This window comes from Danio rerio, chromosome 15, assembly GCF_052040795.2.
Source record: "Danio rerio strain M-AB ecotype USA chromosome 15, GRCz13ab, whole genome shotgun sequence".
Lineage (NCBI taxonomy): Eukaryota > Metazoa > Chordata > Actinopteri > Cypriniformes > Danionidae > Danio > Danio rerio.
In genome coordinates, this window is record NC_141035.1 from 357,481 (window position 1) to 382,500 (window position 25,020).

At 44.4% G+C, this 25,020-nt stretch overlaps 2 protein-coding genes and 2 long non-coding RNA genes across 5 annotated transcripts in view; 1 reads left to right on the forward strand and 3 right to left on the reverse strand.

The window, feature by feature from the left end:
- Window positions 1–1,160: 1,160 nt before the first annotated feature.
- On the reverse strand, window positions 1,161–10,389 carry LOC147840481 (uncharacterized). The gene is made up of 3 exons (XR_015509001.1): window positions 10,277–10,389; window positions 4,243–5,309; window positions 1,161–4,162 (listed from the first exon to the last, which is right to left on the reverse strand). It is a non-coding gene; the product is annotated as an uncharacterized LOC147840481 (long non-coding RNA).
- A 171-nt stretch (window positions 10,390–10,560) lies between these two features.
- nipsnap2 (nipsnap homolog 2) lies at window positions 10,561–20,357 on the forward strand. Of its 2 annotated transcripts, NM_131034.1 has the most exon segments (10): window positions 10,561–10,668; window positions 11,296–11,435; window positions 11,532–11,577; window positions 13,521–13,615; window positions 13,761–13,831; window positions 14,102–14,242; window positions 15,255–15,286; window positions 17,797–17,891; window positions 18,493–18,576; window positions 19,802–20,357. In NM_131034.1, coding segments are annotated over 10 exon segments (861 nt in total). In that variant the 5' UTR covers window positions 10,561–10,576; the 3' UTR covers window positions 19,867–20,357.
- On the reverse strand, window positions 13,760–16,780 carry LOC147840482 (uncharacterized). Its single transcript, XR_015509021.1, has 3 exons — window positions 16,482–16,780; window positions 14,493–15,432; window positions 13,760–14,285 (listed from the first exon to the last, which is right to left on the reverse strand). It is a non-coding gene; the product is annotated as an uncharacterized LOC147840482 (long non-coding RNA).
- Window positions 20,092–25,020, reverse strand: part of psph (phosphoserine phosphatase) — a 5,749-nt gene continuing 820 nt past the window's right edge. Inside the window, 4 exon segments of the mRNA NM_001033099.1 lie at window positions 20,092–20,595; window positions 23,300–23,448; window positions 23,522–23,667; window positions 24,935–25,020. The exon segment at window positions 24,935–25,020 is cut by the window's right edge and continues 49 nt beyond it. Coding sequence (NP_001028271.1) covers window positions 20,485–20,595; window positions 23,300–23,448; window positions 23,522–23,667; window positions 24,935–25,020 — 492 coding nt within the window. The 3' untranslated portion in view covers window positions 20,092–20,484.

Sequence of the window (25,020 nt, forward strand, 5' to 3'; positions counted from 1 at the left end):
GAAAGCACTTCATGCATGGTGTTCTGCTGCATTTTCCTCAGAGACCAAGTTCTGGCGTGGCCAACGCATGACATTACTCTTTCAGTCCTGTCCATTAACTGCTGAGCGATTATAACAATAAGGCTTGAGCTGTATCCAACACTCCCCTAACATTATCCCGACACACGTAAACAGGTAACAGACTAATGCACAGACATCATTAAACAGGAAAGAGACAAATCAGCCGAGCCTGACACGATTATTTCCAGGTGGAAGAAACAAAGTGTGCGTTTACAAACATTTCAATCACGCTCATCTGACACGACGCGATGACGAGACGTCTGCGAGAGCGCAGCCCAGCCCTTACATGGAGCTCGGCCTGAAGTGTGTGTGTTTACTGTAAGACAGGCAGCGCTCTGTGCTAGTTCTGCATGATGCTGGGAACAGCAATGTTGTTCAGTGTTGCGATGAGGATATTTCTCACAATCTTGCTCAACAAACCATTAACGAACATTACTAGCTTAATGATCTACTGATAAACTGTGTATTAGTAGTGCGTAAGGTAGATGTTGGGTTTAGGTTTTGGATACGTGATGCAGAATAAGATCAGACTTCATTTGTAGGGACTCTGCCACTTCAGTCTTGTTAACACCTGGTCCTGTCTTGTCTTGTATTTTGTGCTCGGCTCGAGTTTTATCAGGTCCGGCACTCATTTCCAGTCATTGTCTGTCTTTGTTGCCAACATTGTCTTTGTTGTCGTGCTCCAGCTTGACATGTGTGCGGGTCCGGGCATGCTCAGGACATTTGTGTGTGTTGTTGTGTTTGCGTCATGGTGTTTTCGTTCTCAGCGCTCCAGTTGGTTTCGGTTTCGGTTGGCTTTGAGATCGAAATCATGTTTTCATTTATCGTGTGCTCGTACCTTGCATTATGTTCATGCTGTGTTTAGCATGTTAGCTTGTTCTCTAATTTGCTGTGTGATCTAGTCTTGTTTGTCTGTTAATTATTTCTCCTTTATAGTCTCCTCATGTCTGCTGTCCTGTGCCAGTTCATCATCTTTCCAGTATCTTGCCCAGTCCTGTCCAGCCATGCTCTTCTCTGACAGCCCAGTTTGTTTCTTTAGTTGCTTTTGTTAATGTGTTCCCCCTCTGGGTTGTTTTTGTTCTCCTTTTGTTTTATTTTATGATTAATAAATACCTATATTCGTTCTGCAGTGGCGACGCGGTGGCGCAGTAGGTAGTGATGTCGCCAAATTGGCGAAAGTGAAGGATAAAAAAACCTGGAGAGAATCCAGGCTCACGACTATTTCTCCTCTGGCCAAACGTCTTGTGCAGAGCTGCAGTCTAGGCGCCGGAGGCTGAACGTCCATCGTGGAGAAGCTGCAGGTGTGAGAGGTCACCGGCTGGTGTACAGGCTGACCCTTCAGGATCAATGCGAGCACTCGTCTGTCACTAGGGTCTTACAGGAATCAGTCTCACGCTCTCCACTCCTCCATGACCACCACTAGAATATACTATCATCAATTTGGGTGGTTCATTCCACTGTGGTGACGCCTCATAAATAAAGGACTAAGCTAAAGTGAAATGAAGGAATGAATGTGATCAATATTTCACCATATGCTGCCGCCCTGTATCAGGAGCCTGGAGTTGTGTGTGTTGGTGCAGATCGCGCTGCTGGCACCAGCACAGGCCAGACTCGGGGAATTTCACATTTCACTTTTGAGGAATGATATCAGATATGAGATTATGCTCAGCTTTCCCGAGAGAATCTGGCCTGAAGAACCCATGCAGCCCAGAGCGGGACAGACGAGAGAAGCCAATACCAGCAGAAGAACACACGTCCCTGCTGCACTTTCCCTCATGATCTGCTCAGACAGCAGGCCGAGCCTGAACAGGTTTAATTAATTGACACAAAGCTCTCCTCTTAATAAGGCACGGACACTGAGAGAACCGTGTTTCGCTTCTGATGATTTACAGCCGCTGTAATGGCCGATGAAGCGCAGGCAGTAAGTGCTCTGTTACTACACAGATATCTGATTATTCACATGCTCTCTGCCAGTGTTCTGTCCAGCTCTGTCCAGAGGTCAAGTGCGTTTCAGTGCCTGATGGAATAATTATTGGAAGAAAATTGTACAAGTGATTATTTGGCTTCAGAAGGCTTAAAGCAGTGCTCAGTTGCTATCTGAACGTTTGTCACAGCATGTGGACGGTCTGCCTTTGTGTTGTCGAGCACTGTGTGTAAGAAGAGGAGCATGAGTGAAGCTGAGCAGCAGCAGCGCAGGGTCAACTGCTGGGAAATAAACTATATACCAGTCTATGCTTAAAACCTGCTGTGATTGAATTTGAACATGTTAGAAACATTTTTGCACCATGTTGTGTAAATAGTAAATCCATTTGCAGTGCTTTGTGGACTCATGGGTGTTATGGTCTATTAAATGTGTTAAGGCACGTTGCTGATGCGTTGCTATATTGATGAACTGAATTAGACTGTGCAATAGACCAGCTGAGAGCAGGCCTGAAGTCCAGCAGAGCACGTCAGCTCTGCACCTCACACACTGCTGAACACACACAGGACGATCAGCAACACACACACACACACACACATCTCTATAGATGAACAATTAAAGCATTAAAATGATCCAGAAATGATGATTTTCTCCATTAATATAAACACCACATGCCTTCTTCACCTCGGGGGGCTTCTTCAGGTTATTGATGACCATCTGCATCTGTATAATGTGATTATTATGATCAGTATTATTGATTATCTGCAGATTTATTATAAACACCAGTGTAGATGTGTCCAGCTGTGGGGTTTTGGAGACGTCTGCATCAGCATATGGGGCGCAAGAACAGGACGTGTGTTTGCATATAACTCAGTTTTCTGAACACACTTCATTATTATTGCTCATTTATTCCCCTGCTGGAGATTAGAACTAAATTTAGGAACAGTTTTGAAGCAAATCTTCGCGCTAAACAAATCAAATTAAATATGTGGGCTGATGGATGTGTTCGGTGGAGAGAGTTTCCACCGTTTCCTCACTCCACCAAAGTAAAGGAGTAAAGTGAAGGAGTAAAGTAAAGAGGCTGAATGGAGGAGGCTCGTTCTTTATCGTCGTGCTGCAGATGCTCTGTTTAACTGTGTTCTCGCTAGTGAAGCGTTCAATTTTTACACTTATAAAGTCCGACATGTAAATAGCAAATACACCATGGACGACGCAATGAGAGGGAATGAGAGACGAGACTCTGAGAGACGAGACCCTGTTCAATTATGCGCCGCCATGCAAACCAGACTTTTCCATCCTTAAATGATCAAAAGTGGATTCAGACACAGCCTTAATGTTTTTGCGCCATGAGCTTTAGATTCTGTGCCTAGATTGTTAAAATAGAGCCCTTCATATCTTGATAATAGGCGGGTAACAAGGCAGTAGTTAACAGCATGAATGGTGACCTAATCTCAAGTCTAACCAAAGAGCAACACAGACCTTCATCTAAACCTGAAAATTAAAGTTGGGATTGATTTAATTTCTGCTGCTTTCGCTCAGGTTCTTATGAATGCTGGTAATGCGGCAGGCGCTCTCCTGTTGGTCTAAACATTTCCATATTTTGCAGCATAAAGGAATCTTCTGGCCGGGGATCTCTCTTTGATGTGATTTACAGCTCAGGATTAAAGTAAATCCCGCTAAAGGATCCTGCTGAATTCCAGGGGTGGCGAGCATTCTTGTAAAGTCAGAAACACAAGCAGACGCAGAGCTGATCTGCAGAGCCGACAGAGTCACGCTGACACTAATGATGGACCGCCGATCAACAACTGCTGAAAACACCCATCACTGCGTGCATATTGATCTGTGACCGACTGGCAACGATGAGCGAAACACCAGCAGATATCTGCGAGGGCCTATAGTCCAGACTACAGCCACATGTTCACATCTGAGTCTGGACTCTGACCGACACACAGCCGTGGTGAACCTGTCTCATCCAGTGTTCAGCATCAGCCGTATGCTGTGTTTCTCAGAGATCACCAGCAGATCTCTGCTGTATTACTCAGATGCTGATCAGACTCACCAGCATATGGTGGACAAACCACTCTAGACTGACTGTGTGATCAGTGGCACCAGCTCTATGTGATTAAAGAGAGATCTGATCATTTGATAGTGTGATGAATTAATGTGTGTGTTTTTAAGGGCCTCCTCCAGGATCCGCTGGGTGTTTAATCACTGGTGCATGTTAATCACAATCAGCAGCTGTCCATATCCTCGTACTGTACATCTCAGCACTTCTGTTTTCAGCAGACTCACCTGTGTACCGCTCCTGAAGTGAGTAAGTAATAACAGTAAAGAGTGTGTGTTTGATCCCTCAATGCACATCAGGATCTAGAAACTGGACTACTGCTTTTGTCAGATTGAGTAATGTGTTTGGTTCCCCTGCTGTATGGATTGTTAGTCCAGGAACTTTGCAGACACGCTGAAAACAATGTCAGACGCTGATTGTGAGAGTGTGAAGTGTAAGCGTGCTGTGGTTGCGAGTCTCTGGGGACGGGCAGCATGTTTTCAGGCTCCGGTGTTCCCGTGTGCCCGCTGTGGGCCAGCGCCAAGCTCCGGGTCCAACAATCACAGCGCAGGAATGCAGAACTCACTCATTCCTCAGCGAGAGACCATACAAGGCTGAACACTGAAACCCTTCTCAATCTGAGCAACAGCAGCACGGCTCTGACGGACACACACCTCACCGTGCACATCCAGAACCTGCTGCTTTAAATCATTCATTCACTTTCCTCCAGCTCAGTCTCCATTTCAGACACCAACAGCGGAATGAACCGTGAACTAACACTCTTAAAATGTAGTATGTTTTTTCATTAGCTACATAACTAGTCTAGTTAACCGAGTTAAGCCTGTAAACGTGACTTTCAGCTGATGAAAGATCGTTCCCGCCACTGAATAACGAATAAAAAGGTTTATTGTGGCTTTTTATCTCAGAACTGCATGACACAAACTCAAGGTTAAGTTTATTTCTGAACTAGTTTCGAGAGGATCACATGAAGTTATGATTGACCGCAGCCGGTGCTGCATTAGCTATCATATGATCGACCAATCGGAAGAATCTGAGCACACATCAATGGCCAGATTTCCTTACCTAAGTCATCTTCGTCTCATCCTCTTTCCCATATTAACTTTCCTCAGGGGTTAGCACTGTGGCCTCACAGCAGGAAGGTCGCTGGTTCGAGTCCCGGCTGGCTCAGTTGGTGTTTCTGTGTAGAGTTTGCATGTTCTCCCGATGTTGGCATGGGTTTCCTCCGGGTGCTCCAGTTTCCCAAACACATGCGCTGTAGGGGAACTGAATACAGCATATGAGTGTTTTAGAACTGGGCATTCACCATATAAACACATGCTGATATAGTTGGCGGTTCATTCCGCCGTGGCAGACTCTAATAATCAAGCAATAGGCCAAACGAGTTCTTGAGACCTACCTGAGCTCAGACTCTCCTCTCTCCTGATGAAACAGGAGGGAGCCCCGGGCTCGAGGATGTTCTGAGCTCAGGGCTCTCTCCTGGGACAGCATGCCAAGCATGCTTCATTATCAGTCAGTGTGACCTCATGAAACTGTGAGTTATGAAGCCGCAATAGTGAGTCACAGAAAGTTTCCTGAAGAATCTTGACTCTGTATCTCACAAATCTGAGAAATAAAGCCACGATTACCTGATATAAACCTGCAATCACGAGAAAAAAGTCAAGAAATCTGAGATCAAAACTGCGGCTTATCAGCCAGTCATCATAGTAAACACAGAAGAAATGACTCTTCTAAATGTGTTGTCAATCTCTGTTAACCTGCACTTGGAAAAATAATTAAAAAGAAAATCACAGAAGAGCTAATAACTTGTGCCCCATGAGTAAACTGAATGTATAAGCCATAAGTATGATATATGTGAGGTAGTTATATTGAGGAAGCATCATGTGTTACGACAGTATCTCATTAGGTCAGTAATTGAGCTTGTCCGTCTCTCATGCTGCTGTTTTTATATATATATTTAATTTTGCAGCGCTGTGTTGATGTTTTTCTGTCTTACATGCGTGATCCACGCTTCTCATACGGCTGTGATGCAGATGTGTGTGTAGGTCACTTCAGTTTATCCTAAAGAGACAGACAAAAGCGCCCCCTGGAGGCTGATATTACACAGCGCAGGCAGAGATGGAAACTGCTGAATATCATACTCCAGAACAGGGGTGCCCAAACTCGCTCCCGGATGGCTGGTGTGCTGGAGAGTTTAGCTCCAAGCCTAATCAGACACACCTGAACCAGCTGATCAAGCTCTTACTAGATACACTAGAAACTTCCGGGCAGGTGTGTTGAAGCAAGCTGAAGATAAACTCAGCAGGACAGCGGCCCTCCAGGACTGAGTTTGGACACCCCTGTACTAGAAAGTGTAAACAATAGAGCACACGTGTCAGTGCAAACACAGCTGAAAGCGTGAGAGAGGGAGTATTGAGACTGAGTATACACTGTGAGCATTACTGCAGGTTACAGCCTGCAGATTAATGGTGTGTGTCTTTGCAGCAGTTTAATAGGCAGCAGCAGTATTCACAGTGTGGAGAGCTGCACGTCTGTGTGTGTTTCTGTCTACGGTTACTAACACTGATTCAGTCACACACACACACACACACACCAGCTGACCTTCAGCTTCATTATAGAGCACATTTCAGATCAGCTTCAGCCACCATAAGACAATTAAGAACACAAGAGCAAAGAGGCGTTGAGTGTTTGGTGTGTCTCTCTGAGTCCTCTGACCACCACTGAAGTCAGTGTCCAGGAGTCAGACACACCATCACTGAGGATCTCCTGACCGTCGTGAACCCCCGTCTGCACTGACAGGTTTACACTCAGAGCTGAGATGTAATCAGTTATTCATCTGTTAGATATTAATCGCTCAGAGCTGATCAATGCTCTGTCCTGGCACTGAAGCCGAGGACTGACTGACTGACTGACTGACTGACTGGCTGACGTGTTTGGGGTTTTGGATTCCAGCATGAAGTCAGACTTTCACAATCTCCATATGCTGCAGATAGATGACAGTGATAGTGTGCACTCATTAGCATGTGTTAGCATCTCTGGTTCACTTCACAGCATCCCTGCTGTTTCTCTGGGGGTCAATAACTAGCAGATCTGCTTCATATGCTGCGTTTACACCAGACGCAGGGTAACCAAGGGCAAGTGATTTACATGTTAAGTCAATGCAAAGACGCAAATAGACATCCGACAGTGTGTTTCACGCTAATGAGCAGGTGCGAATGACCCAATTCACACAAACTGAGTGTTTTGACACACTTAATATTGCACAAGAGGACCTTCCCGCCAGGGTAAAGCACCGCTGAAAGCCTCCATCACCCAGGTATAGTTTCTGGAGGAGTTGATGAACTCAGAGCTGCTGCATCTCTGAAAGAATCTAGTGGACACGGTGCCGAAAGAATCGAGGCTGTTTTTCAGCCTTCCTAAAGCACGTAAACAGCTATTCTCTCTAACATCTACAGCTGCAGTCTGAGTTAGCCCCCTGTTTAATTTTTTCCTCAATTTCTGTTTAACGAGAGCAGATTTCTTCTGCTGCATGCTTTACACTTTCATCTGTCGAGAGTATTGAGCGATTTATTTAGTTTTACATTTAGAGCGGAGTTTCTTTATTATAGTAGCCACAGTAGTATTATAGTAGCCGGTTTCTCAATCGGTGTAAAGAATAACTGGATGTTTGCAAAAGCATTTTGATATTGGTAAAGGCGTCTGCAGATTTCGTGAAGCAAGTCATATTAACTGTCGAAACACGTTCATGACTGCACACATGTATAGCTACTTTTAATTAAAAGGTTGCATACTGTGCGCGTCTATTATCATACACAAATAGTTTTTAGATTTAAAGCAATCTAAAAAGTTCACATCAATAAATTTTCTTGTACTTTGTGCTGTATGACAACAACTCTCGCATGAGTTTTGAAGAACGAAACGATCCTGGATCAGGTCAAATCATCCATAACCAAATCCAGATAACTGAGTAATCCACGATCGAAGAACAGAGCCCTTGAGTATGGTGAGGCAGCCTGACCTCACGCGGAAATGTAAGTATTTTACGTTTAAATTTAGTGGCTAATTTGTACGAGTTCAGTCGTATGAAATTGTGCGGTTTTAAAAAAGGAGGCGTGGCACCTAACCCCACCCCTAAACCCAACCGTCATTGGGGGATGAGCAAATCGTACTAAATTATACGAATTAGCCACTGAATTAAAAAGTTACGAATTGCCATGAGATTGTGTTGGGTGAGGATGAATGAATGAGCGCTTCTAGAATTGTCTGAAAGGCGTCCCCTTTGCCCAGTAGGCTACCTTATGCTTTATTTGCTAATTTAAGCTATTTTTAAAAGATAAATATAACGTATAAAACTATACATTATATGACTTCATAATGCCCACACGTCTGATCATCTTTTTATATTAATGGACAATGCACAGATGTTGATGCTTCACAATATTCACACTATATTATTTGAAACTGGGGGGGCGCAGTGGCGCAGTAGGTAGTGCTGTGGTCTCACAGCAAGAACGTCGCTGGGTTGATCCTCAGCTCAGTTGGTGTTTCTGTGTGGAGTTTGCATGTTCTCCCCGTGTTGGCGTGGGTTTCATCCGGGTGCTCTGGTTTTCCACACAGTCCAAACACATGCGTTACAGGTAAAGTGAGTAGGCTAAATTGTCCGTAGTGTATGAGTGTGTGTGTGTGTGTGGATGTTTCCCAGTGATGGGTTACGGCTGGAAGAGCATCTGCTGCATAAAAACGTGCTGGATAAGTTGGCGGTTCATTCCGCTGTGGCGACCCTGGATTAATAAAGAGACTCAAGAAGACAACAAGTCAACAAGAAAATGAATGAATGAATGAACTATTTGAATCTAACAAGCTTAGTTTACAATGTTTACACTGCTCTACTCACATTACATCTGAATCCCAAACATCAGAAATGACAACAGAGTGTTCAGATTTAATCAATGTCAGCTTTAAACTTATTGATTAATGCACTTGATTGATTTAATTCACTCATTTCATTCTGCTTTTCCCCTGGTTTACCACAGCGGAATGAACCGCCACTTACTTGACAGAGTTATACATTTTAATTTAATTTAAAATTGCATCTTTAGTGATTTTCAGCTAATTACACTGTCATAATGGGGATTTAGGGGGTTTTGCAATAAAAGCACTAGTGGATTGAGCTGGTTTTGAAGCAAAGGGAAATCTAATTTGTTAAAAACCAAACAATTGTCTAAATTGACTTTTAGTCAAAGTCAGAAATATTGAGGCTGCTGTATATTTCTCCAGTCTCTGTTATACAAAGCAGATTTCTCCAGCACATTTCTAATCATAATAGTGTTAATAACTCATCATCTCTAATATCTGATGTCTTTTCTCTGTGCCATGATGACAAAGGAAACAATCACAGGAGACTTCAACTACAAATAAGTAAATGAACAGATTCAATCTGCGGATTGTGTGTGCGCAGATTCGTCATTACCCATATATGGTCAATCCTGGTCTGGATCCGCTGTGTGCATAGATATATACATTAGATGTCGCCTACCCTGTTGTTGTCTATTGGAAGGAATGCGTCGAGCCGCCATTTTAGTACAGGGTAGCGCTCCTTTGAAATGAATGTGGGACCAAGCTGCAGTGGAGGACTGTGGCCATCCAGAGCCAGAGAATTACATACATACATACATATATATATATATATATATATATATATATATATATATATATATATATATATATATATATATATATATATATATATATATTTTTTTTTTTTTTTTATAAATTACGAAAATTATATTTTACATCACTTTTCTACATTGATGTTTAAGTGATTGCACAGGCATTCCTGACAAAACGCTTGTATTTATGTGTATGGAAATGTACTATTTACCCTCCTTGTTAGGTTTGATCTAATTGGTGTCCTGAAACACACCTCTTCTACTGCTTTCATTTCTTATACTGATGAAGGGAGCGATTCGTTTGTTGAATGAATCTCAGTTATGAACGACTCCTTCACTAGCCGACAATAATACAAGTTTCCGGCAGCGCAGCATCTCGTTGTCATATTTCTTTTGCATTGTTTGCTGATTTTATTCAACAAAACTAGCATAAGCCGAGTGTTTAGTGTGAGTTGGTGCTACTTGCCTTATGGTAAATGCAGTAAGTGACTGTTATCATCAATAATGTTACCTGTGTAGCACAAAAGTTCAGAACATACGAAAACGTAAACAATTAAACCTTACCTATGTAATGTTCTGCCTCTGAGCTTTGTTTGCTCGTTACTACACCTGTAGACAGCACTAAAGTCCAGCATCTTCACTTAATAACGCTGTCTTGGCTAGTGCGGTTGAATGACGCTTGTCCTGGGAGCACTGTACAAATATGGCGACGCTATTGACGCATGCTCAGGGTCCCTATGCGATATCTAGTGTATATATCTATGCGCTGTGTGTGTGTGGTTCTGCAGGCCTCTGGTGGCGGCGCCGATGAACTGCAGCGGTTTAACCGTGCACGCGCTGCTGTTTGTGTGCTATCAGTGGAAGATGGCGACCAGAGTCCTTCACAGCTCCTGCTCCGGCCTGTATCGGGCTGCAGGACCGGCCCGGGGCAAAGGACACGCGACTGCCGTTATCAGGTCGGCCTCTTTATCTGCATTAGCCGCTGTAAAACCGCTAGCGTTAGCGTTGCGCTTTAGCAACACGCGAGCCGCCGATAAACCAGTGTGCTGACGGAGAAAACAGATAACACTAGCAGCTCACCACTGATCTGAGCACAGTTAGCTACTGTTTACCTCCACTAATCAGTGTTCTGGTGTGTGTTTACTGCCGTGTGAGTGACTGACGGAGTGTGTGCTGAGAGCGAATCTGCGGCTCAAGGTCATCATTCAGTTATGAACAACTTATGATGACGTCACGATATCACAAACACACCATCATCATCATCATCATCATCATCATCAGACACACTGTGGAGCTGCAGAGTTACTGTACACAGCCTGTTCATGTGCTCATGTTAAACACAGTGTGTGTGTGACTGAGGGGCAGCTGCTTATACTCCCTCACACATGAACACTGATGATGATGTTTACTGCACTACACTATATAGGTGACTTCAGAACAGCATCAGCTCTGTTTAACCGGCTGTGAGCTGTGCTGGACAGTCACCGGCTGATATTAGCAAAGGAACACTGTTTACATACAGAACCAGCTTTACCTCAGTGTGTGTGTGTAGTAAATGTGTGTGTGTGTGTTGTGTGTTTCAGGAGTCTGTCAGCGTCCCACAATCGCCCGCGAGAGGACAGCTGGTTCAAGTCTCTGTTTGTGCGGAAGGTGGACCCCCGGAAAGACGCTCACTCACATCTGCTGGCCAAGAAGGAGGACAACAACCTCTACAAGATACAGTGTGAGTGTCCACACAAGCTCTGCGTCTCCCTGCGCATCTGATTACACACCGATTCTGATGTGTGTGTGTGTGTGTGTGTGTGTGTGTGTATTTCAGTTCACAATGTCAAGCCCGAGTGTCTGGAGGCCTACAACAAGCTCTGGTGAGTTGAGCATGCAGTGTGTATTCCAGCACTGTTTCAGAGACTCCACACACACACACACACACACACACACACACACACACACACACACACACACACACACACACACACACACACTCTGAGCTGAAGTTCACAGCAAATGTCCTGCTTTCTATTCCTGTCTGTGAGTGTCAGTGGCGCTGGAGGAGTCACTGGAGCTCATTCCTCAGGGCTTCACTGCTGACACACACTGATGAAGCACTATACGAACACCTCAGATCAGAGTAGAGGAGGATCAGGAGAGCTCCGGCTGATCATGACGCTGCTCTGTTGAACACAAAAGAAGACGTTCTGAAGAATGTTGCAGACTGATTGACCTTTGACAGTCGCAGTGTTGGTTGGTGATCGTCAGCGTCTCCTCAACATTCTTCAGATTATCTTCCTTTGTGTTGGACAGAGGAGAGACACTCTGGGGTCTGGCGCAGCATTGTTTATTTATTTGTAAAGATGATTGTGAAAGTGGATTTTACGTGCAAAAAACAACATAATTCAGTTTTTAACGGTAACTGTATTGATTATGACCCTGCTGTACACTGTTTATTTTCAGTGAGTTAAAGTAAAAAAAAAAAACTTCCACAATTTCTCATATTTTTATGTTATTTAATCTTATATGTTGTTTATATATATATATATATATATGTATATATTAGTGTTGGGCCGTTATCGGTGTTATTGCGAGACTCTTATCGCGTGATAATCAAATAGTTGTGTTGGGAGCGGGGTCTGTTCTACACAAGCTATGATGACTTTCACCTTGATATATTAGCGCGGATGTATACTTGACTGGTGATCGTCTGACAAAATAGTGCCGTTGTGAATCACATCAGCAGGACGCCTGACTTTAACCGCAGTTCGGCAGATTCACGTTCACTCATGCACATTTCATTCATGCCCCCGTGACAAACTGGGCTATCAGACGCAGGGAACGAAAAAAAACTTCCGCGTTTAGCGGTGTGTGTGTGTGTGTGTGTGTGTGTGTGTGCGGTGTGTGTGTGTGTGTGTGTGTGTGTGTGTGTGTGTGTGTGTGTGTGTTAGGGCTACTTGATTATGGGAAAAATCAATCAGGATTATTGTGATCACAATTGTAATCATGATTATTCATATCGATTATCAGTTGAAGTCAACATTATTCGCCTTTCTGTGAATTTTTTTAATATATAAATATTTCCCAAATGATGTTAAACAGAGCAGTTTTTTACAGTATTTCCTATATTTGTTCTTCTGGAGAAAGCCTTATTTGTTTTATTTTGGCTAGAATAAAAGCAGGTTTAAATATTTTGAGACTGTTTTTAATAGCTCAGTATTATTATCCCCTTTAAGCTATATATATATATATATATATATGATTGTCTGCAGAAGAAACTGCTGTTATATAATTGCCTAATTACCCTAGTGAAGCCTTTAAATGTCACTTTAAGCTGTATAGAAGTGTCTTGAAGAATATCTAGTCTAATATTATTTACTGTCATCATGACAAAGAGAAAATAAATCAGTTATTAGAGGTGAGTTATTAACACTGTTGTGTTTAATCTGTGCTTTAAGCATCTTCCCTGTAAGGAAACACTCGCGCTCCAGCAGTGCTTCAGTCAGGAGCAGTGGGGGATTTCCTCCTCTTGTTGTGTTGATTAATATTAAAGCAGGCGTCAGCAGGATTATTGTGCGCTGTCTCTTTAAGAACAGAGCGCTTCTGTTATGGTTTCACTTTCTCTTTCTCGGTGACGCAGCGTCATGCAGTTCAGAGTTAGTTTTCCATCAGGGCACACGGCAGCTGTCCACAGCGCCCGGCCACGACTCAGGACTGTTCATATTCTGCCTGTAGATGAGGCGGAGCTGGCGGTACAGGCGTCATTGACTGCAGTGCTGTACCGCGCTAATCTGCAGCTTCCCCTCTTCTCTCTCTGCAGTGAGGACGTGCTGACCAACATCCACACCGACAAGGCTTACCCGTGTGAGCTGGTGGGCACCTGGAACACCTGGTATGGGGAGCAGGATCAGGCCGGTAGGACACACACACACACACACACACACACACACACACCTGCAGTAGAGATGGATGTGATTTGTTTTCATCATGATGACGGCACGTGTGCATTATCTTACTGTAGTCACGCTAATGACCCTAACATGTGATGTTGACTCTGTAGTGCACTTGTGGAGGTACAGAGGAGGATATCCAGCCCTCACTGAAGTCATGAGTAAACTCAAGAACAACAAGGTGATCCAGCACTACTACAACTACACTACAACTAGACCACTACACTGCAGTATTACACTCCCACTACAGCAAAACCACACAACAACTACACTACAACTACACCACTACAACACACCTACACAGGTGCAGGTGTCCTCCAGTAACTCATGACTGAGATGTCTGCTGTCGTGTAGTGTGTGTGTGTGTGTGTGTGTGTGTGTGTGTGTGTGTGTTCTGTCCTGTGCTCTTAGACTCAGTATATATAATGTGTGTGTGTGTGTGTGTGTGCAGGAGTTTCTGGAGTACCGCAGTGAGCGAGGGAAGATGCTGCTGTCCCGCCGTAATCAGCTGCTGCTGGAGTTCAGCTTCTGGAACGAGCCTGTGCCGCGAGACGGACCCAACATATACGAGCTGCGCTCCTACCAGCTCAGAGTGAGTGTGTGACGCGCTGAACACACACACACACACACAACATCTGAAACTGTTTTACATCTGTCACTATAGTGACGCACAGACATCTGTAGCTCCGCCCTTTTTTGAAAAGGAGTGCAATCTCATTTGCATTTAAAGCGACAGTCACCAAAACACCACAGTTAGGATCACAGCCTGAAAGGGTCCAGCTTCAGAGAGCTGGAGAACATCATCTGTGTGCTGCTCTCAGCTCACACACACACACACACACATTCTAGACACAGCAGAGACGCATTCACAGCTTGTGGAAAGCGGCAGAATAGGTGCTCTTTACGATGTATGTGTTGACCTTTGATGCTGCTCCTGAAGCCCGGTGTCCTGCAGGGTTCAGCTCCAACTTGCCTCCACACACCTGCCTGGGTGTTTCAAGTACACCTAGTAAGAGCTTGATCAGCTTGCTCAGGTGTGTTTGATTAGGGTTGGAGCTCAAATCTGCAGGACACCGGCCCTCCAGGAACAGGTTTGGTGACCCCTGCTGTAGAGCTTGTGTCTGTTTAAAACACTCTGAATGCTTTATATTCTGCTACAGACACACAGGGTCATCCTGCAACGGTTGTGCAGCACACGAAGTGTCCCAAACACTATTGTAACAGTCCAAACATGTTGTTTTTACTCACTGATCGTCAAAACATGTTAAATATGCATTACAAAACAGTCAGGAGAAAGCGTCTGTTCAGAACACGAGTCCTCATATATGGACATCACTTTTCTCTGAACGTACATCATAACAAGAGATGAAACTGAGCTTTTTATTCTAGTTAGCTTCTAATAAGCCCACATAGCACAGAGAAATACAAATGCATGTAAAAACACCAACATTAAGAGGTTAACATGACACACTCTTCATTCTGCTGAAGGTGAATGACTGTAGGAGGCTGTGCGTGCGTGTGTGTGTGTGTGTGTGTGTGTGTGTGTGTGTGTGTCTCAGCTCTTCCTCTGATACTCACTGCTGTGTTTGTGCTGTTTTCTGCAGCCCGGCACCATGATCGAATGGGGAAACTACTGGTAAGAACACAAGACAGGCTCATCTCTGCAGTCTGAACTACACACACACACACACACACACACACACACAACACCAAACTCTTGTACATACACTCGAGGAACAGCCTGTTCTAATATTCGCAGACGGGTTATCTAGAGCAGGGGTTCTCAACTAGTTTGGCCATGGGACCCACATTTTTACATGGTCATTAAGCCGCGACCCAAATTTTTAGGAATTATAATTCATTTGTATTTATTTGTTAACATACACAACTAGTGACATTATACATTTATTACATTAATTATAAGAAAATCACCAAGACTTACAAATAAACTATATTGTTCTGCTGTTATTTAACAAAATGTATCATATTTTAGAAATATTACAGAGTAAAAATGTCAAATACTGTAAACAGTAAAGGGTTAGAGTAAGGAACGGTTCAGTTACCATTAACTAAACTGAACTGTTTATAAAACATTAACACTGAACTGAACACAAACCAGCAAAATAAAGTAAAATTATCAAAATAATCATAACCATTTTATAATAATCAGCAGTTATTTGCTGTTCTGCTTTTGTGTGGGCTTTCCTGACCTTTGCTACACGGTGAGCACAGTAAGATGTACTTGTACTTGTTTTGAGCATGAAGATGTTGGGCACTTTCGTGATGCCCTCAGCTTTTGGAGTTGTCTTAGAAAATAGTGCACAGGTTTTTCCTTGCAACTGGGATGTGTGGTTTCTGAATGTCGTTTTGATTGAGGTTTCATGCTCTCTAGTGAAAGCACCTCACTACATATGACACACTGAGGTTTTAAGCCTTTTTTGTCGTCAAAATGGGGTAAAATAAATGCTCATTTTATATAAAGATGGCGCGGAAATGTAATGTAATGCAGTGCTTCTCGTACAATCTGAGACTCACTTTATATCAGATATCACTCACCAGTGGAGATCGCTGATTTAGAAAGAAAACAGACCTTAAACGCACCGGTTTTTGCGTTTCATACAGTTCGCCGAAAGCGCTTGTCCCAGGTTACTGGCAAATTAAAAGTCCCATTAGCAAGCTTCCGCATATACCAATGGCACAGTTGTCGCATGCGCATTTCAAAATAAAAGTCCAATATAAGCAAAATAAGTTAAATATTAAACTTTTGTTGTTTTTTTGATCATACACTCATTGAAAATGTTCCCGCGACCCAAAAGTGGGATCTAGAGCACTGGTTCTCAAAGAGGGGGTCGCTTAGAGATTTCTAAAAATCAAATTTTTATTTGATTAAACTACTATAATGACCGTATTTAATCCATAACCAACAGAAGAATACAACAGCAGTTACTAATTTTATTGTTCTAATTGTACTAATTATTTTTAGTTACATTAAAAAAACACAACGCAAATAAAACCATCAGCCTTTCCAGATCGTGCGAGCCCTGAGGTGATGATGTAATATTAAAGGCACAGAACACTGATTTTAAAGCTCTGGTTAAACTTTCTGTCATCTTTACAGCACTCATGTACATTAAACACAAATACAGGCCACAACTGAACATGGAGGACGGTCTGCGGGTGGCGTTCTTCAAAATTCAGTAATGAATGACCTGGGCCTATTGGTATATGTGCGCCGGTGGGTCAGCTTTATACAACACCTCTGAGGATATTGGGGGTCAGTAGTTCCCGGCATTGTAATTTTAGGGGGGTCGCGAACTGAAAAGTTTGAGAACCCTGATCAGGGGTGCAGGGGTGTCCAGGAGGGCCGCTGGTGTCCTGCATGTTTTAGTTCCAACCCCAACCAGACACACCTGAAGCAGCAGATCAAGCTCTTTCTATGTGTACTGGAAGCTTCCAGGCAGGTGTGTTGAAGCAAGCTGGAGCTAAACTCAGCAGGACAGCGGCTCTCCAGGACTGAGTTTGGACTCCCCTGATCTTGAGACACTTTAACACTGGTCTCAATGTGGACTCCTGGAGGGCCGCAGCTCTGCACAAATAATCCAAGTTATTCAAAAGAGTCTGGAACAGCTTGATTAGTGGATCAGCGGTGTTTGATCAGGGTTGGAGCAGAACTGTGCAGAGCTGCGGCCCTCCAGGAATCCAGACTGAGACCTGAGCTGTAAAGGAAACACGAGTCCTGAATCATCATCAGAAGCACATCTAAATCCTCATCATCATCCTCATCCTCATGACTGCTGTTGATCTGCTATAGGCCTTTCTCATGATGGAACAGGAATATGAGGCAGGAAGCTGATTAAGGCGATGCTCTCAGTGAAATGTTAGTTCTTTGAGTCTTTAAACTTCTTCATGAGTCCAAATGATCATTTTAATGCCCGAAATCATGAGGATATTAAAGATGAGGCGCACACTGACTTCATCACTCTCATCAGTCTGTCTGTCGGTCATGTCATGATCTAATCAGCTGATGTTGATATGATCACTGTGCGGTGCAGTGTGTAAACTCCGGTAATCAGCAGAGATATGATGATGAGAGAGCTGCTGTTTAGGGTGGATCTGTGTGTGTGTGTGTGTGTGTGTGTCCATCAGGGCGAGAGCGATCGGTTACCGGCAGCACAACCGTGAGGCCGTCGGTGGATTCTTCTCTCAGATCGGCGACCTCTACATGGTCCATCATCTGTGGGGTAAGAGTGTGTGTGTGTTGACCGCCTGCATGTTCACACACGTCTCTACAGCAGGGCTGGCGTGCTGATTTCCAATAATCAGAGGTCTGTTATTACCCTATTAGAGCGACCATTCACTCATTTCAGCTTAGTGCCTTTATTAATCAGGGGTCACCAGAGCGGAATAAACCGCCAACTATTCCAGCATATGTTTTACACAGCGGATGCGCTTCCAGCTGCAACCCATCACTGGGAAACACCCATACACACTCATTCACACACACTCATACACTACGGCCAGTGTAGTTGATCAGTTCCCCTATAGTGCATGTGTTTGGACTGTGGGGGAAACCGGAGCACCCGGAGGAAACCCATGCCAACACGGGGAGAACATGCAAACTCCACACAGAAACACCAACTGACCCAGCCGGGACTCGAACCAGCAACTAGAGTGCTGTGAGGCGATTGTGCTACCCACTGTGCAGCCTTTCAGCGACTCTATTTGTCCATGACCTCCAGCAGATGAGGACAGTATTTATAATAGGCTTATAATACATGTTTTACTCTATACATTTGTGTGTGTGTGTGTGTGTGTGTGTGTGTGTGTGTGTGTGTGTTTCAGCGTATAAGGACCTGCAGTCCAGAGAGGACACGAGGAACGCCGCCTGGCAGCACGAGGGCTGGGATGAAGTCGTCTATTACACTGGTAAACACAGCTACATACAGAACACTGACAGCCAATCAGAAGCCTCGACAGCCAGGCAGTACACCGCACAGCATGTTTAGGAGAACCCTGCAGCTGTACTCTGAGGCCCTGTTTACAGTAATGTGTTTTAGTTTGAAAACGTGTAAGTTTTGCTACGGTTACGCCATCCGTCCACACTACACTGGAGTTTACGAGCGATGAAAAATGGAAACGCTGGAGAGGCCGTGTTCATTCTGAAGCGCTGCTGCTGCGTCTCAGTGTGGATGAGGGAAAACGGAGACATCTGAACACGGAGGCGGAGCTGCTGAGATTCAATAGCTGATTGGAGCTTTTGTGTCATTGCGTATCCTTCCCTCATTCGTCAAGCCCCTATCACATGACTATAACACATGGCTTTAACGCTAGCGGGAGACAGCAGAACAGCCTTCACTGTAAACAACAGCATGGACACAGAAATGGCAGCGTTGTTTGCACTATTGTCTGTTTTAGGCGTCATTGTGCAGTTATTCATCTGTTATGTTTAGTAACTCCACCTCGTCGTGTCCACAAACACACCTCTCTTGCCTTGTTCGCCATCGCGTTCATTGTTCAACCGGCGTTTGTTGACTAACGATAACCAAATGCAGAGCGAGACACATGCTTCCTGTTTATACTAGAACACACATGCACAGAGTACGCAAGTGGTCACATGATATACGTTTTTGGTGGCGTAGTGTGGACGGAGATATGTTCAGAAGCGCTAGTGTGGATGCGGATCGTTTTTGATCTAAAACGTCGTGTTAAACTAAAACCCATAGTGTAAACCGGGCCTGGGTCAGCCTCCTCCTGGTGTGATGATGTGCCGGTCTCCCTCTTACTCAGTTGTCGGTGACTCTATGGTTGCATTAACCCTCCACGGTTCAGGTGACCCGAATCTGACTCTCCTCTCCAGTCATGTGCACAGATGAGCTTAGGAGTCGTCTGATTGGTCAATCACGTGTTAGCTAATGCAGGACCGGCTGTGGTCAATCATGATGGCGTGCTCCTCCTGACATGAGTCTAATAATAATCCCCTCATCATGTGCAGATCAGTCCTGTAGTCCACTCTCTCATGTCTTGGAGACTCAGTGGTTTTCAGCACAGGCAGATGCACCCCAGCTGCACGTGTTCACTCACACACACAATAGGAGCTCTTAAACACACACACACACGAGTGTCTGATTGGTGTATCTGTTGTTGTGTGCAGTGCCGCTGATTCAGCACATGGAGTCCAGGATCATGATCCCACTGAAGAACTCTCCACTGAAGTAACACACACACACACACAGCGCTGCTGCGTCCCCGTCAGATGAAGACAGACAGCAGACCCTCCACTGCCGAGATCATCCGGATCAACACACACACACACACACACATACACACACGCACAGCTGACGCTGCAGACAGGACAAACACAGCCACTCATCAGTCAAATAAAGTTCAGCTGCACGGTTTAGAGGAGGAGAACATGACGGAGCGCTCTCGAACACCGCCGGCAGCCGTCAGTCTGTATTTATTGCATATTTATTAGCTGTACATGTACATCACACAGATCTGAGGTCAGATGAGCCGCGCTGCAGACGTCTGCTTTACTGTTACTGCATTGGATTTCTCTTGTGTTCTACATAGATGTGTGTTTGATATGATTCTGCTCTGATTATTGATGATGTTTTCTGTATGTGTGTGTGAGACGGCCGCATGCACACACACTCTACATTACGCCGCTCATCTGTTAATCAATAAACAACATCTCCATATTAAAATCAGCTCTGTGTGCTGCCACGTTTATTACATACAGCATCCTGAGAAACTAAAACACGTGAGGATTAAAAGTGTGTGTTACTGAGGCTAGTAAAGGCACGGTGTGTGTGTGTGTGTGTGTGTGTGTGTTCAGATCTTGTCCAGTTCTTTACTGAGCTCAGAGAAGCTGCTGACGTACCATGAGCTCTTCTCCTTCACCTGCGGGCGCAGCACATTCCCTCCGAACCCGATGAAGGCGCTCTGAAACACACAACACAACAACATTGGAGATCTCACACACACACACACACACACACACACCTTGTGCAAATCTGTAGTTTGATCCGGGATTCTCCACGTCAGAGTTCAGACTGTAATGAAGATGTCAGACTACAGAGATAAACTTGAGGACTTTTACTTGCCCCATTAAGCAAATCTAATCACTTGAATAATACTCGATATGTCAAACCACACACACACACACACACATTCTCTTATCTAACGTTTCTTTGATGCTTTATGTCCAGCAGTCTGTGCTGGTCAGTGTCCTCGTCACATTAACACTCAGAGACCTCACAGAAGTTACTGAAACTGCCTCTGAGTCTATCTGACATGATCTCCAGCAGCTCAAACACTCTAATGGTGAATGGACAGACGGCTGCTTCTCACTCAGGGCTGCTGGACATGCTAATGAGATGGGCTGTTTCTCAATATGTGTCCTCGTGAAACGTCATCAGCCGTCGCTGAAGTGCTGTTCAATTCAGAGTTCACATCTTGCCGAGGACAGAGAGAGTTCCCGGATGTGTACTTGCTCCGCCCCTTTTGCCAAGGATGCTTCGAGAGGTGCGAACTTACCGCACAGGTATCCCAGCGAAAGGGAAACCGCACGGTTTTAACAGTACTCCTCTGCTGTGTTGCAAATTAGAGTTTTTAAAGACCCCTATTATATTTTAAAGAGCCCCTATTTTGGTTTTGGGGGTCTCCAGCAGCAGGCTGATCTGCGTCAAGGTCAAAAAAACACTGTCATGGTCTTATAATCTGCTTTTATTTTTGTCTAATTATCCCAGTGACTCCCATATTAACCGCACAGCGATTAATTTGTTCCCAAAACCTCCTTACCGCAAAGCTAATCTGCAGTGATTGGTCGACAGCGTTCAGCGCGAGAGTGAACTGCCCAGCACGGCTTATCAACAATACTGGAGTAGTCAGAGTGCAGTGTGTGTGTGTGTGTGTGTGTGTGTGTGTGTGTGTGTGTGTGTGTGTGTGTGTGTGTGTGTGTGTGCCTGCCAACACTCCTGTTTTTCCCGGGAGTCTCCCGTATTTCAGACCTATCTCCCACCACCCTCCCGTTTTGTTATTTATCCCGAAAAACTCCCATAATTACGTAGTTACGTCCCGCGTTATGTCTGTTTTGGTCTCTGTAACCCGCCCACTGCCAGTTTAGCCAATTGTGATTCAGCAGCCTGGGTTGCCAGATGGTGTAAAACTATGGAGTTAGATTTGTTTCTTTATTATTTAATCAAAAATGTTGAGTTTTAAAGAAAAATTAAGCATGTAGTAATTTAAAAATTTAAAGATTTCAGATAAAAAAAAACATGCTAAATTTAAATATGTCAATGATAATAAAATATTTTGGATTGCAAAAAATAAATCAGAATTAATCTGGCGGTAACTGCATAAAATGGCAACAGTTTGTTTTTTGCAGTGTGAATTTTTTTAAATAAATGTTTTTTATTATTGGAAATCTTTTATTTTTTTAATTGCATTGTACCTAGTTTTGGTCAAAAACTTCATATGTTTGTTTGAATAATAAAGACACGAAATTAACCATTCATGAGTTCAAAACTTTTCAACTCAAGCAAAACATTTCAACCTGCAAGCAAAGACTCTAGATGTGCAATAAAAGAGAGCAAAATTAATGAGTGCGCGATAAAAATTGTGGTAACTGCATAACAGGGCAAGTGTTTATTTTTTGCAATCCAAAATATTTTATTAAGTTTTTTAATTAAACATGTTTTTAAAATCTTTTATTTTTTTAATTACTACATACTTATTTTTTAAAACAAAATATTTTTTATTGAATAATAAAGAAACAAAACTAATTCTATAGAAAACAGCGTATTTCACTTATTCAGTCAGTCAGTCAGTCAGTCAGTCAGTCAGGAAGGCTCTCAGAGCATGCGTCTGTGTCTGAAATGCGCCCTCTGGTGGACAGCAGCAGACTCTGAAATGAGCTGCAGATTCAGAGTTCCACATGAGGTGATTAATGAGCAAATAACATAAATATTTGGAGTGTAAACATTCGGTGAGCAGGTCACACTGTAACCCCGAGTCTACATGAGGAGATGCGCAGTGATCAGCAGACGAAACAGGACAGAAATGTAAACACAGCCATTCAGAATAGTGCACTCACTGCACTCCAGCACAATGCGGAGCTCTATCATCTGATGAACATTACAGCTCTTGAACAGGATTAATGCAGATGCTGGATCACTGATGTGTGTTGGTTTGCTCTGAGTCTCAGTTCTGAAGTTCAGTTGCAGCTTTATTGTATTCTCCAGATCTGCTGCTGCTGTCAGTAGTGTGCATGTCATGTCAGACTCGCATTATCAGCGTTCAACACTGAATAAAACACAAGAGCTCATCAGTGTTCTGTTGTGAGAAACTGAAGCAAAAACTAATTTTAAGATGGGGAATACTCCCTCTATAGCATGCAGTTGCTTTTATTTAGATCTAAATCAGCCTTTAGGCTCGAGACTCGCTCCTGTTGCTGTCGTCAATCTGGCAACCTGCGCTTTGATCCAGGAGTGTAATACCTAGTTCAACCACTGGGTGTCAAACGTTCACACTGCACCCTTAAACCCTGCGTAACAGTGGCCTATACTGAACAGGAGAGCTGTGTGTTCATGTGTGCAGATCCCTATATAGTGTGTACTGTATGGTGGAACTGTGGATATTGACTCACAGCCGGTGGGCAGGCCTCCAGGTCTGTGGCTCCGTCTCCAATCATCAGGATGTTCTGGAAGCCGTGCTTCTCCTTCAGCATGCTGATCACTCGGCCCTTCCCTCCGCTCTGAGCCGTGGGCTGGGACTCATCGAAGCCGGCGTACTCTCCTGACACACACACACACACAGTCAGACTCGAACCCTCCAGCACCACAGCAGCAGCGCTCAGAGCGGGTCTCACCATTGAAGTAGAACTTGAGTCTGTTGGCGTAGACGTGCTGCAGCGGGATGGAGAGCTGCGACGCCACGTGCTCCACGATACAGCGGAAACCCCCCGACACCAGGAACACCTGCACACCGCGCTGCTGCAGCTTCTGCACCAGCTCCCTATGTAGAGCACACTGCGTCAGCACACTGCATCTGTACTGCACTAAACAGTCACATACACTCAGCGGCCACTTTATTAGGTACACCTCACTTGTATCAGGTTGGACCGCTTTTAAACTGCTTTAATCCTTGTAGATTCAGCAAGCTGCTGGAAATATTCCTCAGAGGTTTTGCTCCATGATAGCATCACACAGTTGCTGCAGATTTGTCGGCTGCACATCCATGATGCCAATCTCCCGTTCCACCACATCCCAAAGCTGCTCTATTGGATTAAGCTCTGGTGACTGTGGAGGCCATTTGAGTACAGTGAACTCATCGTCATGTTCAAGACACCAGTCTGAGATGATTGAGCTTTATGACATGCTGCGTTATCCTGCTGGAAGTAGCCATCAGAAGATGGAGACACTGTGCTCATAAAGGGATGGACATGGTCAGCAGCAATACTCAGGTAGGCTGTGGCGTTGATGCTCAATTGGTACTAATGGACCCAAAGAAAATCTCCCCCACACCATTACACCACCACCACCAGCCTGAACCGCTGATACAAGGCAGGATGATCCATGCTTTCATGTTGTTGAGCCGAGCATCTGAATGTGTCAGCAGAAATGGAGACTCATCAGAGCAGCAACGTTTCTCCAATCTTCTATTGTCCAGTTTTGGTGAGTCTGTGTGAATTGTAGCCTCAGTTTCCTGTTCTTAGCTGACAGGAGCGGCACCCGGTGTGCTCTTCTGCTGCTGTAGCCCATCCGCCTCAAGGTTGGCCGTGTTGTGTGTTCAGAGATGCTCTTCTGCAGAGCTCGGTTGTAGCGAGTGCTTATTTGAGTTACTGTTGCCTTTCTATCAGCTGGAACCAGTCTGACCATTCTCCTCTGACCTCTGGCCTCATCAACAAGGCATTTGCGCCCACAGAACTGCCGCTCACTGGATATTTCCTCCTTGTCGGAGCATTCTCTGTAAACCCTAGAGATGGTTGTGCGTGAAAATCCCAGTAGATCAGCAGTTTCTGAAATACTCAGAGCAGCCCGTCTGGCAGCAACAACCATGCCACGTTCAAAGTCTCTTAAATCCCCTTTCTTCCCCATTCTGATGCTCGCTTTGAACTGCAGCAGATCCTCTTGATCATGTCTACATGCTGACAAGCATACCTAATAAAGTGGCCGGTAACATAGATGTTGCATTGTACACAGTGTGTGTGTGTGTGTGTGTGTGTGTGTGTGTGTGTGTGTGTGTGTGTGTGTGTGTGTTGTAAATGAATGTGGGGTCAGACCTGATGCCGGGTGTCAGCTGAGGAGGGTGGTCTGTGATCAGCTTGTTGACTTGTTCCCTTGAGCACTTGATGATGGACAGACGCTC